The sequence below is a fragment of the Rhipicephalus sanguineus genome, chromosome 1 (genome assembly GCF_013339695.2).
Source record: "Rhipicephalus sanguineus isolate Rsan-2018 chromosome 1, BIME_Rsan_1.4, whole genome shotgun sequence".
NCBI lineage: Eukaryota > Metazoa > Arthropoda > Arachnida > Ixodida > Ixodidae > Rhipicephalus > Rhipicephalus sanguineus.
This window is the reverse complement of record NC_051176.1, coordinates 81,818,817-81,834,452: the sequence shown is the minus strand read 5'-3', so window position 1 is coordinate 81,834,452 and position 15,636 is coordinate 81,818,817. Positions and strand designations below refer to the sequence as shown.

The 15,636-nt window shown below is 46.1% G+C and overlaps 1 protein-coding gene across 3 annotated transcripts in view; it reads left to right on the top strand.

Moving 5' to 3' along the window:
• The window catches only part of LOC119393405 (uncharacterized), a 72,046-nt gene that overhangs the window by 34,355 nt on the left and 22,055 nt on the right, over positions 1 to 15,636 (top strand). For all 3 annotated transcript variants that reach the window (XM_037660411.2, XM_037660403.2, XM_049414933.1), the window contains 4 exons: positions 6,147 to 6,325; positions 7,691 to 7,790; positions 11,475 to 11,576; positions 11,665 to 11,713. In XM_037660411.2, the coding sequence (XP_037516339.1) occupies positions 6,147 to 6,325; positions 7,691 to 7,790; positions 11,475 to 11,576; positions 11,665 to 11,713 (430 nt within the window). The remainder of the gene's footprint in view (positions 1 to 6,146; positions 6,326 to 7,690; positions 7,791 to 11,474; positions 11,577 to 11,664; positions 11,714 to 15,636) is intronic.

Genomic DNA, 15,636 nt, shown 5'->3' with positions numbered 1-15,636 from the left:
AACACCCCAACAGCCTTTTCCAATCGCCATTGCACTTGCAACCCCCCGCCGCCCCCCTCATCTCTTTTTTTTCACCCATGCGCATTTGCTAATTAAAGTATACGCAGTCTGGATTGGCCTAACCAAGCAATCAGAGTTGCCGTGACTGCGGTTGGCCTCCAATATTGGCAGTGATTCCACTCCTGCGCCAAATTGTATTTACTGCGCCATCCTGATAATATCGACAAAAATTGCGCCAAATTGCGCCAGCGTCTCGGGTTTTGGGGCATCTATCACCGGCAGTCGCACCTCAGGCGCGTCAAAACAAGTGCAGCTTGATTTTGGGGCCGTCAAAGTTACAACCACGGACGAAGAATTATTCCACTGAATAAACAGCCCTCGCGCATCCGTGCCGAGCACACTTACACCATGGTGCTGAGTAAGCCATTGCGCCATGCACGGTGCCGACGCAGCTTCTGTTCTGCAAGTCTGCTTGACAGCAAAATGCGCTCTCCGCAGAGGCTCGTGACGTCTGGCCAATCGGCTGCTTGAAAGTGTGGCGGCGATTCATCGGCGGACGTCATCTGTTCCAGAAACACTGCTGATAGCTCGTTTCAAGCGTTGCACGGCACGTAATGAACGCAATGTTCAGTAATAACTACAAGCGTGCCGCTAAAATGTCTGTCACAATTCTGTTTCTGGACATCGCGGAATGAAATCTGGGATCACTAGCAGCAGATATATGGGACGATATCGAATTTTCTGTGCTTCGCGTCTATGAAAGAGCACGTGGACGGTGGGAACGCATTGACACTTTTCCTCAGATATATACTTTATTCATGGATCTACGTCCACAAGAACTTTTTCGTAATTCCTTCCACCAGCATATCCGCGTTTGTAATCTCTCTGCGGTAAATACCCCTTAAAAGGCCCTGCCTTTTCGAGCTTGTCAGTGCTAGAGTGCCAATTCGAATTTTTTGCTTGCTTTTTTAAAATGAAGTCGCAGTTTCACCGCAAGGGTGAAGCAATGAATGCGATAGCAAGGATCCGATCTCTCGTAACTCTACAAAATGCTGATGTAAGAGAATACGGCCGCTCCAGGGAGATGCTCTTTCCGCACAGTCTGTTCATGACTGCCGATAGCCCGCGCGCCGGCAATCGTGCCCCTAGAATCAAAGTTCAAAGTTGCTGCTCTAGCGACATCCCCCCCCCCCTCTCGTCTTTTCAGGCACTCAAGACGGGCGGGGCGTTTCCTCTCTGCTTCGACGGTAGGCCTTCCGAGCGGGGTGACGTTATTGCATGCGCCCTCCGAGCAACGGAGATGGGCCGGCTCGTTTGATCTCTGCTTTAGCCGCATTTGTCGGCCCCGCTCGCGCACTTTTACTCGCGGTAGAACATACGATGCGCTGGGGGATGCTATCAATTTAGACTTTATATGTGCGTGACATGACGGCAAAAACTCGTCAATAGTGTCCATATAATTGCTGTCGCACTAAATTTCATCTCATTAATAAAAACATGCGTCCTGGTGGGAGCAGCTGCAATTGCGTTTTAATATGCGAAGCTGTAAGTAGCGGGCCTGTCGCTGGCGGCCAACTGCAAAGCGGCTACGCCATGTTACACGTCCGCCCCTCGCTTTCCAGAGTCAATAGCTGATGGTTAAAAAAAGTCAAATTGTATTGTTATACGAAGTAAGGCTAGCAGCTAACTCTAGGATCTATGCTCGCATAGCTCAACAAAACGCTGGTTTAAGGGAATATGGCCCCTTTCGTGCTGCGAGTTCTCTAAACGCAAAGTAAGCGTTGAGAGTACAAGTTTACAAGCAGTCTCCTGATGCCTCGAGATGCAGTCCCCCAACCTCCGCACCCCTCTCCTGGCGTCCCTTCATACTCCTTACGAAAGGTGGGTGGGGCGTTTCCTCTGATGAGCAATCGACGGCAGGCCCGCACGTGGGAAGATGTTATCTCATGCGCTCTCCTTGCGACGTAGACGACCGGCTCGTTTAATGTCCGCTTCAGCCGCGTTCGTCGCCAGCGCTCGCGAGCTTTTACCCGCGGGTAGAAGGCGCCGCGTGATGTTATCAATTTGGACTTCATACGGAAAGTTACGGCATCGCCTTCGAGATGGCGGGCGCAAACACGCCACACACCCGCCATCTCGGAGGCTATAGTTACGGCAACGGCCAAAACCCGTCGATAGTGTCTATATAATTGCTATCACAATAAAAATTAAAAAGAGATTGAAGAGCCATTCCACTCTGTGAAGTGGATAATAAACGAGGCTGTTTTGCGCACGGCACAGAGGTGGCATGATGGAGGACAGTTTGGTATGTAAGGCCAGGTTGTTAACGTTCAATACACAATATTAATGCAAAAGCCTTAGGTCTATGCTTCATCAAACACGAAAAGTGACCGTCGGCGGTGTCAATCGATTTATGCAAAAAATAATCATCACATGATGGGTGTCATAGATCGTCAGAACTTGTGACGTCATCATGGCGTCATATACAGTCGATCACGGATATATCGAACTCGGATATATCGAATTATTGGCTATATCGAACAGTTGAGAAATCCCCTTGAATTTTCCATGCAGAAGTATGGGGCTGGTGTGCACGTATATCGAAACATCCGCTATATCGGACGCTACTCCGTACCGAAGCCCAGAAAGTGCATTTTTCCTAACAAATATTGATCATTTTTCGGCCGCATTCTTATAAGTTCCAGTCCCTTGTCGCGCGCAGGTGACGAAATTGCATTGCTCTAGTTCGTCGCGCAGCGCTTGTTAGTTCACCGGTATATTTGACGCGCGATCCGCAGGTTTTAACGCATAGGCTAGTGTTTTTCAGAGGCTGATTGCCGAGGGCACCAAAATGAGACTTCGAAGTGACTTGGCAGCCCTGTTGTAATGTTTGCATTCCCTTCCTTGTCTGTTCACGCACGATGGCATGCGGGCCCGCAAAGCATGGCCTTCGAGATCCGCAACCTCGTGACGTATTTCTAGTGTTTTCGGTTTTAAAATGCAGATCTCAGAGGCTACGCTTTTTTTCGAATTTTTGCCAAAGTAGCGGCTGCCTTCTACAAAGCCACAAGTGCCATCGGTATCGCCAACATGTCGACGGAAGAGAAATGTTTCTTCGTGCAGCGTTGTTAGCGTTGTCTCTTGCGGCATGTGTACTTCTCGCTTCGTTCTTGATAAATCGTCATTCGGGAGTCGAACTAAACATTGTGCCGCTCATAGCGATAAAAATGATGACCGGTGCTTGGAACAACGTCAAGTAAAGCACCGTCGTGCACTGTTTCCTGAACCTTGGTGCCAGGTGACGACTTCATGATTGCCGTCTACGGCGTACGGTGTGTCAGTGAATTTTGCGACTTATTAGCGTTTCCGGGCGCCGTATCGGACGGGAGCTCAGCGAGTGACTTTATCGGTGCAGATAACGACGTAGCTGTTTCTTATTGCATCAATGCCGATGTCATAGCTGACGTTGCTGGTGCTGCGGATGGACCCGTGCGGTTTGAAGATGCCAGCCGCCACTGCCACCGCTAAACCCTTTACCGCGCTACAGAGCTCGCATCAGCGTTCAGCGTCGATCACCGCTGTTGTGGCCGAAGGTGCTGAATTTACTCTTTTGTAAAGCTTCAATGATATTGACGATGACTTGATGAATTCACGGCGGGCAAGAAGCAAGACAAGTTTACGGACTATTTGCATGCGAAATAAAGTGCGCTAACTTGCAAAAGAAGAAGTTCTTGCCTTGTTCTTTGGCATATGTGAGCGAATCGTTATGTCCGCGCTTTTTATGATTTCGGAAAACTGTGCCGAGGCCTGCAGTGCTTTAATTAAAGCCTTAAATACGCATATTTAGTATTTCGAATTATGAATATATCGAACTATTTTGCAATCCCCTTCGAGTTCGATATATCCGGGATCGACTGTATTGTAATGTTACGTGATGACGTGATGAAATGACGTCGTCGCTTTGCACTGCTTCCGTGATCGGTGCGCCGATCAAGGAGGCAGTGCAAAGCCATGTGGGGTGCAGAAAACTTGCAAAGAGGGAGGGGGAGGATCAACACATCGATTGAGAAGGAAAAGAACCTGGCTTTCGCCTTGAAGTCGTCTTAGGGGAATGCATTAGGGACCGTGTGACTCTTTAGCATTGATGCACTGTTGTCCTACATGGCTTAGATGTACTTAGTGTTATTTCATAAAGTACAATTTTATTGATCCGCTATTCTGTTTATTTCCTAGTGTCGAAAATAATCACCGAAGAGGTTAATCCAGAACACTCAACTGCATGAACCCTTACTTTTGCATTGTCGACTGAAATACGGAGTTCTCCTGAGTTGATTTTTTTCCATGAGATTTGCAATGAATCGAAATATTCCTAGCTGTTCATAAGAGCTCCATAATATTCAGGTGCGTGAAAGTTAACGGAATTTGCTTCTCTAGTGGACTCCGATATATAAAAGTAGCTGCTCCAGAGTGCTCCCAGATGCAATATTATTTGCTCTCAAGTGCTCCAAGATTGAAATTTTTGCTGCTCCAAAGTGCTCCAAAATGGATATTTTGCTGCTCTAAAAATTGCTCCAAATCAGAAGTCCTCGGTGGCATCACTGTATTGGTGAATTGCAATATTCCTTTTATATTTAGCCTGGAAAATCTTCGTTCTTGATGGAGTACTTGCAATAGTACATAGACAAGTGAAAAAATATTTTCTTCGTGCCACTATGCATATCGGAATGTAGTCTAGTCCAAAGTTCGACAAAAACTCCGCCAGGCAAAGTGATACATTGTCAAAATAAAACAAGGACTTGCCTTGTTCAAGAGGAAACAGTCAACAGCATGCATGCAATGAAAATTTTTATTTTTTAAATAATAAATTGCATGGTTCAATAGTTTTTTTTAGTCGAATAAAGGTATGTGGATTTCTACTTGGTGTCCCCAGACACTAGATCACTTTAGGCAGACAAAGTGTTCTCCTAAAACTTAAATTTCTGATAACATTGCAGAGAGGGGATGATTACTCTTAGAGTAAATGAAGGCCAATGTTTAGGTTTGCATACTTTTGTAATGAAAAGCCAGCACTGTTGTATCAGTGGGATGTTGCCAATTTCATCTGTGTTTTCTTGTATTTTACCAAGCTTGAGGGTTTCGCCAGTTGATTCTGGATATTCCATGATTACAGTTGGAAGTTCAACGTTGTGTTTGGACATCCTTGTTCTTTGTGCTGGGAAACATAGAACATTCTGTATCTAGGCAGTCAGATCAGGAAAAGTGAGAAAATGTTTTCTCAGTTCAAGGTTTTGACTACTTTAAAATGCAATGTAGTCCATCCTTATAGGAAAAAAAGTTAAATGGGGTCAAACAGACACTATCAATATCAGTAGTGTCTTGGCAAGCTGGTGCGAGGACTTTCAATTGCGGCCTCACTACTTCCTGTTGTGACAAGTTTTTTTTAATCATAGTAGTAGTGTAATTTACTGTTACAGCTGGACTCATTTCTTTAGAACCTCGGGCATTGAAATGCCTTTGGTACCAAGTAAGAGGAGCAGAGAAAACAGTGTTGCTCAAGCCGCGTTCAGACTGCAGTCGCATCTGTCATAAGTGTCGTATCGCATAACTGCTGTAACGTCCGTTTACGTTGCTAGTGACCACGAGTGTTCACATTGAGCCCTTCGGTAATATACGTTTATTACGATGGGCCAATCACTGCTCTGATTTTCCAACATGGCACCGTTGGTTGGAGAGAATGGGTCTTTGACGCACTTCATCGGACGAGAAACTCATCGCTGCACAATGAAGGCCCTTCCGCACTGGTCGTGGAACTTGCCGTGAGAACACAAAACAACGAACACGGGCAAACCAGCTCCACAGACACGCTGCTGCATGCCAAGACGTGGAATGTGGGGAGACCGGAAGCCCCGTGAGCGGAAAGTGAAAACCGAAACTGCCATTGCCCATTGGTCGTGCCGTAACGGTCGCATCAGTAGTGGTCGTAAAAGTCGCGGACCCGCCAACATTTACGCCTCAAACGTTGCGAACTTTACGCTAAATACAACGATGTCTGAACAAGCTCATTACATTGATTATGTTTACGGTTGCGATCCTTACGGATGATCTGTACGTTGCGCACGTAGTCTGAACACGGCTTTATTTTTCAGGGAAGCGGAGAAGCTGGTTCAAAAACTTCCCCAGGCAAACCTGCCAGTAAAGTGCCTGCCAAACCAGCGGCCAAGGCATCTGGATCTAAGGCTTCCGACGCCAAAAGTCCCACCAAAGGAGCTGACGCAAAGGGACAAGCAGGAGGCCGGGTGGCTGAAAAGGGTCGTCAAGAACAAGGGTAATCAAGTGCTTTTTTTTCTTGGAAGTGTCAGCTCTGCCCACTGCAAGGATTACAGTGCGATGTTCATATACAGTCAAACCTCGTTAATACGTACCCGCTTTAATGAGGTGTTACTCTAGTAGTTAATTTTACCATCATAGCTTTAATAAGAGGATACATTCAAGGTCAGTCTCATTTTTAAATTTCACACTGAAGTCTCCACGTGTGATGAACGTATTTCAAAAGGCATTTTTCATATTTTGACAACATTAGCCCAGCAAAATTTCCTGAAACTTGTCTCTGGCCCCCGGAGAGGACAGTTTACTTAATTTTTACCAATTAGGAACAATGTAGGTCCTAGTAGATGCTGTTAAAATCTATGACGGCACGGTGATTGGTGTGGGAACTTCAAAGTGGCGCCGCCACCCAAGTTTTCTTTGTGTGTTTTCTTGTTTACCAAGCGTCCTCGCATGGTAAGCATGGTGATTTTGGGATTGTGAAAGAATAATTTACTAATACAAGAAAAATTGGTTTTTTCTTCAGTGTCCCTTTAAGAAACTGCACAAGCTTGTCTTTGAGGTCCAGATAGTTTTTCGGCTCTTAGAAACCTTTTGTGGTCGACATGCAGCTGAAGTGCTCGCACTACTCACGGCGTCGGGCATTCAAAAGGACACAATGCAGCTATCTTTAGCGTACAGACTCACTTTCCTTTGACGTGCGCTTCACAGTGTGAGGCATCGCCATATGCGCTTTCGTGGAACAGATACGACGCACGCAGGTTGCAGTCGTGTGCATGACGAGATGAACCTATGCAAACTTGCAACAGAATGTTCTCTGTTGACATTTTGTGATGACGGTGACACTGCACCTGACCTCTCAGTGGAAGGCCCTTGCCAATGCTGGTTTTGGTTTCATACTCTTGTTTTTGCCTCTGTCCGCAGTCGAGGTGCGTGCACCTCCACACCAGCTGTGTTCCTCTTTTTTGTTTTGTTTTGCTTTACCGCTGGCTCCATGGATGAGAGCGAGGAACGTGCTGGCTTTATCTGCGGGCATGATGCAAGTCAGTCTGTCAGTCTTCCTTCTCTAGCTCCCTCCTCCATGGAGGTGCGGATTTGCTTTGCACTGTTGGGCCAGGAAGCTCGTTTTGTTGTATTTTTGTTTATTTATTTCGTTATTGCTTTCCCTTTAGTTGCATGAGTGCCCAGCCGAGACTGGTGCTGCCATGGTCATTGTTGCGAAAGTTAGTCTTAACAGAAGCAGGGCGGTTTGTCTTTATGCTGATTTTTTCTTGCGCTGAGCCTGGAAAACCGAACAAACGTTCCCATGTTCTTTGGCATATGCAAGAATTCATCTTAACAGGAGTTCACTGTGTTTCTGATGCAGGATTAGGAAGGGTGGCCAGAAAGATAAGGGCTGGTGCACAGTATGCGAGATCCACTTCGAAGGCAGCTTTCTTGACCACAGGAGGACTGAAGATCACAAGGTAGGCCATTTCGATATTAACTTGTTCTCAGGTCTACACCTCCAGGCATTGCGCCAGCTTATGCATTAGATCCTGGATATACAGTTAAACCTCAATATAACTGAGCCTTTTTTGTTTTTATGTCAGCAGTTTACCTCGTTATATTGAAACTTTGTTCAATTAAAATTTTACCTTTTATTAGGGGTGTGTGAATATTAGAAAATTTCGAATAACGAATGGAATAGCATTCTATTTGATTCGGTACACGAATCGAATAGTGCATGTTCAAAATGCCGAATATTTAAAAAATAATCTGTAATGAAGAAAAATGCTCGAAGAAATGAGACTGGACAGCGAGGGGTAACTTTTCTGGTTTTCATCACTGAATAACCCAGATGCATGCAGCCCATGTAGTTACGGCACTATTGACGCTATATTGCTCACAGGATGAAGGCGTTTTTGCTTGAAACTCCAATGTCGCCGAAGCGGCACTGTCGTCAATCCACTACCATGACATTCATGATAATGACTCGTGAAAATTGCTGAATATTTATGTATCAGTTTTATTTAAAAGCAGCAGACAAATTGCCACTCTGAATACTGTAGTAACTGCTAGGTCAGCAAAAAGAGTGGAGCTCACTCAGGCTCGTAGCAAAACAGCCATTTGGGCTAGTTGGTAACGGTTCATATTTTAAAGCAAATAGGCGCACTATGGGAACAAGGACAAAAGGGAGCAGACGACACAAAGCGCACACTCGCAACTGAAGGTTTATTGAAAGAGTACACATAAATACGTTACAAAAAAAGGGGGGCACGTGGTGCAATTTTCCTCGCCGAAATAAAACAAAACGAGATGAGTGTCCCCTTAACAGATCATGAAGGCGCATGCGTCTATACACAAAGGAAGTTCGAAGAAAACCGGACTAAAGAAAATTCAAACTGCGTGGGGAGGGGGGTGGGTTCCCACTTGTCCCAGCACTGCACCACGTGCGGATGCTAACCTTTTCTCGTTGACGCGGTGGTTCTATCTAGGCATCGAGATAAAACCACGCGCGAACTAATTGAAGCTTTTCACATAAAGAGATGCGGGGATAGATGCGTCAGCCACCCTTCTATCGCCATAACAGAGATAGAATATTCATATTTGATCAACACACTGCATTAAACTTGTCTGCCCTCCCCCCTCCCCCCTCCTCCGCCCCCCCCCCCCCCCTCCCCACGCAGTTTGAATTTTCTTTAGTCCGGTTTTCTTCGAACTTCCTTTGTGTATAGACGCATGCGCCTTCATGATCTGTTAAGGGGACACTCATCTCGTTTTGTTTTATTTCGGCGAGGAAAATTGCACCACGTGCCCCCCTTTTTTTGTAACGTATTTATGTGTACTCTTTCAATAAACCTTCAGTTGCGAGTGTGCGCTTTGTGTCGTCGGTTCCTCCCTTTTGTCCTTGTTCCCATAGTGCGCCTATTTGCTTTAAGATATCACTCAGGCTCACTCAAATAATGTATTTTCCTCTCAGGGCTCAGTCAGACTCGGACTCACAAAAATTTTCCTGAACCGGACTCACTCAATCTCATCCAAATTTTTCTCACCTGGGCTCACTCACCTAAATATTACTCAGCCGGACTCAGTCAGACTCGCGGCTCGATCCGAGTCTGAGTGAGTAGACACATGAGTCCGTTATCGTAAAATGAGCTTTTCTGATTGTGGTGTCAACGCTTTTTAACACCAATTTCTCACATAATCTGTACTGTACGATATGCCTTTTGATCTGGTACCTTCAAATATGAGTTATCAGTGGTTTCAACCCAGTAGGGCATTTTTATGAAATATGCGACTCGCACGAGATATTTTTATCAAAAATTTTCCGTGATAGAGTTTGTGGGAGGAAGTGATGGCCTCCTCCCGCAAAATCATCAGCTTCACGCGGCAGCAAATAATGTTTGTCAGCGGAGATCCTCGTACTGTAGCTTATCGTTTGCGTGCGCACATACATCGGGGAAAGCCGAACGAGTCGTCCACTCTTCTGCCACAGCCTTTGTGTTCCGTGTCATCGTTTCCAAACGCTCCATGCTAGAGAGCCATAATTTTTTTTCCCATGCTTTGCAGGTATCAGTGGCGCTCATAACGAGTCGCAAATTTGCAGTTGGCGGTTGGCACGTAGTGAGCGGGGTTCGCGGCAGGTACTGAATGTATTCACAATAGCCTGGGCGCACTCCAAAATGCCTGATAAGTTTACTAGGACACATTGAAACTATTTTGGACGTGGCTGTAGCAGTTAGTCTGTCCTTTTCAATTAGACCACTTTAGCGAAATAAGAAAAAGCATGAATTCGTTTTTTCAGACGATTTCGCGGTCCCTAGGGAGTACGAAAAATCGGATGTTGACTGTAACTGCTGTTCACTCACTTCAATGAATGTGCAACATTGAAAACTGTCGCATGCAACAAAACCAAAACAGCTGCAGTCTAAAATTGCGTGGAAGTAAAGGGACAATCTGAATATTGCGACATTGCATGTGTATATGTCCGAAGAATCTAGCAAGACCCAGGACGGTGTCGCGAATTTCAATAGCCCCCATGCATTGGCTCAGCAAAAGTTCTGACATCCACATAAATAAAAAAAAAATCATTTACAGTAAAGGCACCTGTTCTGATTGGTTTTGCCGGGAATTTATTATATTTTTTATAGTGTCCAGAATAGCTTCTTTCAGAGTTCAGGATTGTGGAGAGTGAGCCCAAGTGTGCTTTGTGATATCTCGAAACAAGCAGTGACATCCTTTTGCTTGCCGATCAAGATCGCTTGCAAGAAGCAAGCCTTGTCAGCGATATCTATTTCCTGAACAATTGCTTAGAACATAAGTGAGAGCTTGTCGAGCTTAGTGCTACCGCCTCTATGGCTACTCATGCCTGTTACTTGGCCTGTGGCTATACGGGCGCTTACTCGCAGCATGTGCAGTGCAAAATATAGAACTACGCTGTTTAGAAATGGTAGAGGACACACTTGGTGGAGCAGTGTGCAATGCGAACCAGCCACATGCTCTTCCTGACTGCCGAAAAATGCACTGCTCTGCTTTGATGGCTTCTTCATTGTGCACAGTGCTATGGAGGGTGCTCGTCGAACATAACAAAGACGGTCAAGCATGGCGAATAGGTATCCGAAACACAAGAGTCGAGCATGGCAAGTAAGAAACCTGACAATGTACGGAGTATCCGTGCTAGTCCTGCACGATTACTGCCACTAAATTCATAGTGAGGTGCCACAACTCATTGGTTTAGAGCAGGTTCACAAAATGCACAACGCAAAGCTCGGTGATGAGTACACCGACAACATTGGACATTTCTGCTTACACGTGGGCAAACTACAGGGCAGTATGCAATGTGGGAAAGTCATGGAACTGCTATAGCACTGCCTCTTAGATGCCTGAAACATTGTTCTTGTGGTGCCCCCCCCCCCTTCCTTTCTTTCTTTTTTTTTCGTGAGCCACCATGGTACTTTAGTCATGGTACTTTAGTTGGGCTGCAAGCAAGAGTTCTGTTCTTGTAGGGTGGCCATGTCTTGATGGGCCTGAAATTCAGAAACAGCCATGTGCTCTTGGATCTTGGTGCATGTTGGCACATAAAGCCCCAGACTTTAATTTTACAGCTATTTTTCAAAAAAGACCGATATTGGTGCTGAACTTGTGCCTTTGTTCTCTTCATTGTATAGGTGAAGCGGGATGAGAAGTATCCGAAGTGCCACCCCTGCAGCATGGGCTTCAATAATCGCAAACAGTATGAGCACCACTGTGCTGGTGACTTTCACTGCAAGGTAAAAAAAGCAGTTCTCTTCTGTTTAGTAAGCTGGTTGTGTTTTGTTGTGCGTGGGTTTATATAAATCAATCTTTTTGCATTGACAGAATGTGGAAGTACTCGATAATGAAGTGGATGAGACAGCTGGTCCTTTGGGTGAGTAGTGGTGCACTTCGGAAGTTAAGGGTGGACATAGCTTGTGGAAATATTTTGCTGTATTTTACGTCCAAACCTGGTGAAACTAAATAGACTTGTTTAGTTTTTCATGCCGATTTCAAATATGCAATAATTTCTCCTGAGAGTCAACTAGCTACGAGATGCACCAAGCTGTCTTTCTATTGTTTCCGGAGACAGTAGGAAAAAATCCGTTCAGCGCAAAGTAAATATTATCAGGCTGCTAAATACTGTAATATGCAATAAGTGCAATGCTGCAAACAGTTTTCAAATAAAATCATAGCTAGTCATTTTGGGATTGATCAAAATTAAATGTATGTTCCATCGGCGTCAAATGAAACTCGAACAATGGCAAGCATTTGTAGTGGTATAATGCATGCCCTTCAGTCATCACCATGGGCAGGTGTGCGCATCCGGTTTAGCAGCACTGCGCATATATGTGTGCTTGTCCATGGTGATAACTGGACGGCGTGCACTACACCACTGCGAATGGTTGCTGCTGTTCGGGTTTCATTTGACGCCGATAGTACCGTGACTACCATAAAAAGAAAACAGATTTTGAAAATCTATGAGCAGAAAGTGAGAATTCTGCTCTCTGAACTTTGTGATACACAGTCTGGGCTTTATGTTCAAGAAATAATTGCAGCTCTAGCTGTTCTAGATCATGAGATATCAACAAGCTACAGTATAGACCGCTTATAACGTAAGTCGCCGGAGTCGCGAATATCCGCACTATAAGCGGTACCGCACTATAACCAAAACAACCTTTTCAAAGGCTGCACTTGCGCAAAACGTGTTGAGCATGTAGCCTCGCGTGTCCGATAATCGACATATGCGATTTGGGGCGCTTACAACCACTTAAATCTCCGAATGCATGCTCAAAAATTAACCTCCAAAGACCCGCATTGCCAACGAAATGAACACGGGGGAAAAAGCAAACAAAACAAAGTGCCATCGCGGAAATTCGCCGACTACGTTTCAGGCCACCTCGAGGTATGCGCATTACACAGAAACCATGTCGAATCACGACCGAAATTTGACGTGCTGAGCGCGGTACCGATCGTTCGATTTCGTGGGCGCGCACGCGATGTCCAAGACATTGCAATCGAATCCGGAACCACCATTCGAGAGTCGCTTGTGCCAACCATGCCCTCGTTTTCATTAACGATATGATTTCCTTCCCTTCAAGTGCAGCCATCGCAAAAAGTTTTGTTGATTCCGCACCAAACCGCAACTTTTATCGCCCGCGACCGCTACCGAAAAGCAACCAACGCTGATTAGGCCTAGCCTGCGGTTCAGCATGTTGTCGCGGGAAGTTTGTCCAAGACAACATGAAGGTCGGACGTCGAAAAGATCGCACTCAAGCACTAACCCAAGAACAGCGCGCGTGATACGAAGTTTGTGTTCGCGGCCGGGAGACCAACGGCGACAAAAGCCCGCCAAGCTCGTTTAAGTCCGCGCACTGGCAGAAAAGGCGAAAGCTCGCGTCATGAAGCCGCAAAGCTTTTCAATTTGCGGACGAGGTAGCAAACGCGATATCTGTAGCAAGTGTGATAACAACGACGCTTTTCCCGACAGGAAACTTACTTTAAAGCGCACTTGATGAGGACGCGATCGTACGTTCCACGCATTCCACGCGGAACGCGCTGCCGGCAAGCTGCCGCGGAGCCTTGCCGCCGCCGGTGCAAAGGCTACTCCGTCGCCTAGGCAACCGCCATCCTTTCCCACTCGGCGAGCCCGCACAGCGCTGCCGCGGTCTTTTTCCTCCCTCCGCCCCTCGTTCGTTCACTGTGCGTGCCCTCGCCCTTCGTAACGACCTCGTCGCTCCCTCCCCAGCGGCGTACCTCCTTTGAGAACCGCACCCGCTGCCGCGTTTGTCAGGAATATTTTCCCGCAACCGCATTATAAACGGTATTTCATCTTGGGGGACTGCACAATAAGCGGTATGCGTATACATGCGGTTCTATGGGAGGGTAAACGGGAGTCGAAAAAGACCGCATTATAACCGGTCCTGCACTATATGCGGTTACGTTATAAGTGGTCTGCACTGTAAATAAGGAACTAAAAACATGTCAGATTCAGCTCGTACGCGTTGCACAGATCTAAACTGCGGATGAAATACTGATCTTTGGCTTTTCCTGCAAAAGAATAGCTGCAGATCTCAATAATGTAATAAAAAAAACCTGATGATTTTTTGGTTTCCACAAGCTGTGGGGAGAGCAAAATCTGCTTATTAGGCTGTTAAATATGTATAGAAGAAAGAAGACAATGAAGTGTTGGCACAAGAGGAGGGCGCGCGCTTGGAGATTCAGCAGAGAACGTTTGTCTGACATGGATGTGTTTTTATCTCGTTGAGTTACTAAACCTTTTTTTCTACTCCTCAACCGGCGGACACACCTTTATTCCACATAGGCCTAAGGCTTGGCACAGCAGCTTCGCAGCAGGTCTTGGCAGCAATGCTTGACACAGTGGCTCTGCAGGACCCATAAACGAGCCTTTGAATGCCGACTAAAGTCATGCTACAGTTAAAGCCCACTTATGAAGGCCTTACTGAAGTGCTGAACCTGTGCTTAGTAAAAAAACACATACAGTGGAAAGCAGACGCTGCTGTGATCAGCTCAGCCAAATCTTGCAGTCGCATGTGGCAAGGAGTGCTTACAAGTGGAACGTGAAATTGCCTCTTTCTCAAGCTAGCCGCTTCGTGATGGCGGGTGCTTCCCGACAGTGGACCGCAAAGGGTTAAAGGTGAACTCTCGTTATGGACGACAGAAGTGCAATGGCTATCAAAGGCGTTTCAAAGCCACTACGTGGGCGACAAGCACTGTTGCTAACAACGAAAGACGAAAGTTGCCAGACACTTAGAAGGGAGGATCACGCCCATTCTGTTAGTACAAGAATGTGGAGTGACGTTAGTTTTACAGGATTTTACAGGAGTTCTAGAGCATTATGCAGGTCAGGTCGTATGTGCAGTCTATTTTTTTGGTAGAGGGCAGCAGTGTCCCATTGTAGCTCAAGGACATTCCTGACCCGTTTTCTCAGGTTTCACAAGCATCTGTGAGCCTGTTTCATTGATTATTGGATTGCAGCAGACATAACATGCGCTGTGAAAACCAGGTCACATCCCATGATTCGTTCAGCATAAAGTGGTGCCTCGAAGAACTTCAAGGGGGCCCTGCAACACTTTCTCAAGTAATAATCGAATGGCTTCATTAAAAGAGCTTGCTGCCTCATGAATTGACTGCCACAATAGCTTTTAGAATCTGTCAAGTACGAGTGGATTTACAGGGATTTGTTGCATGCTTTAAGTGCTTTCTCTCTCCTTTCGTACCAGTGGGTGCGCTGAAAGCAACGCTGGGAGGGGGGGGATGACAAGGGGACAAGAAGATGCGCCCGTTTTTCAGTGCGCGTCATGACCTTCAGCACCCTTTGTTTTTTTCTTCGAAAGCGCAGCTTGCTTTCAGTGTGATTGTGGGTACGTTGCGGCATCCTGCGGTGGCCGCGGTAACTATGCAGCTCACGATGCACCAATCAGCCAATGGCCGTGGACTTTGGGTTGATGGCACGGTCATTTGGGTTGATGGCATCATTTGTCGAGAGAAGAGGGAACAAGTTTTAGCTGACTGAGAAGTAATTGTAAATTCCAGGCCTCGAGTTGCGCTATAGTATTTGGTTCGTGTGTTCTCAGGAGTCTCAACTACAGATTGGCAGCGTTTTCTGACCACGCTGAAAAAGGGTTGCAGGGCCCCTTTAATGTAGTGTGTGACTCAAAAGCATCGCAGGATTGAGGCATGGCACCAACCCTGTGGTACTATTCTCATTCTTAACTAGTTCCAATTTTTTTTTTATAGAGATGCAGTGTGGTTGAACTGCCGCTCTGGTATATTCGAAACACTGCTCTCGTCGAT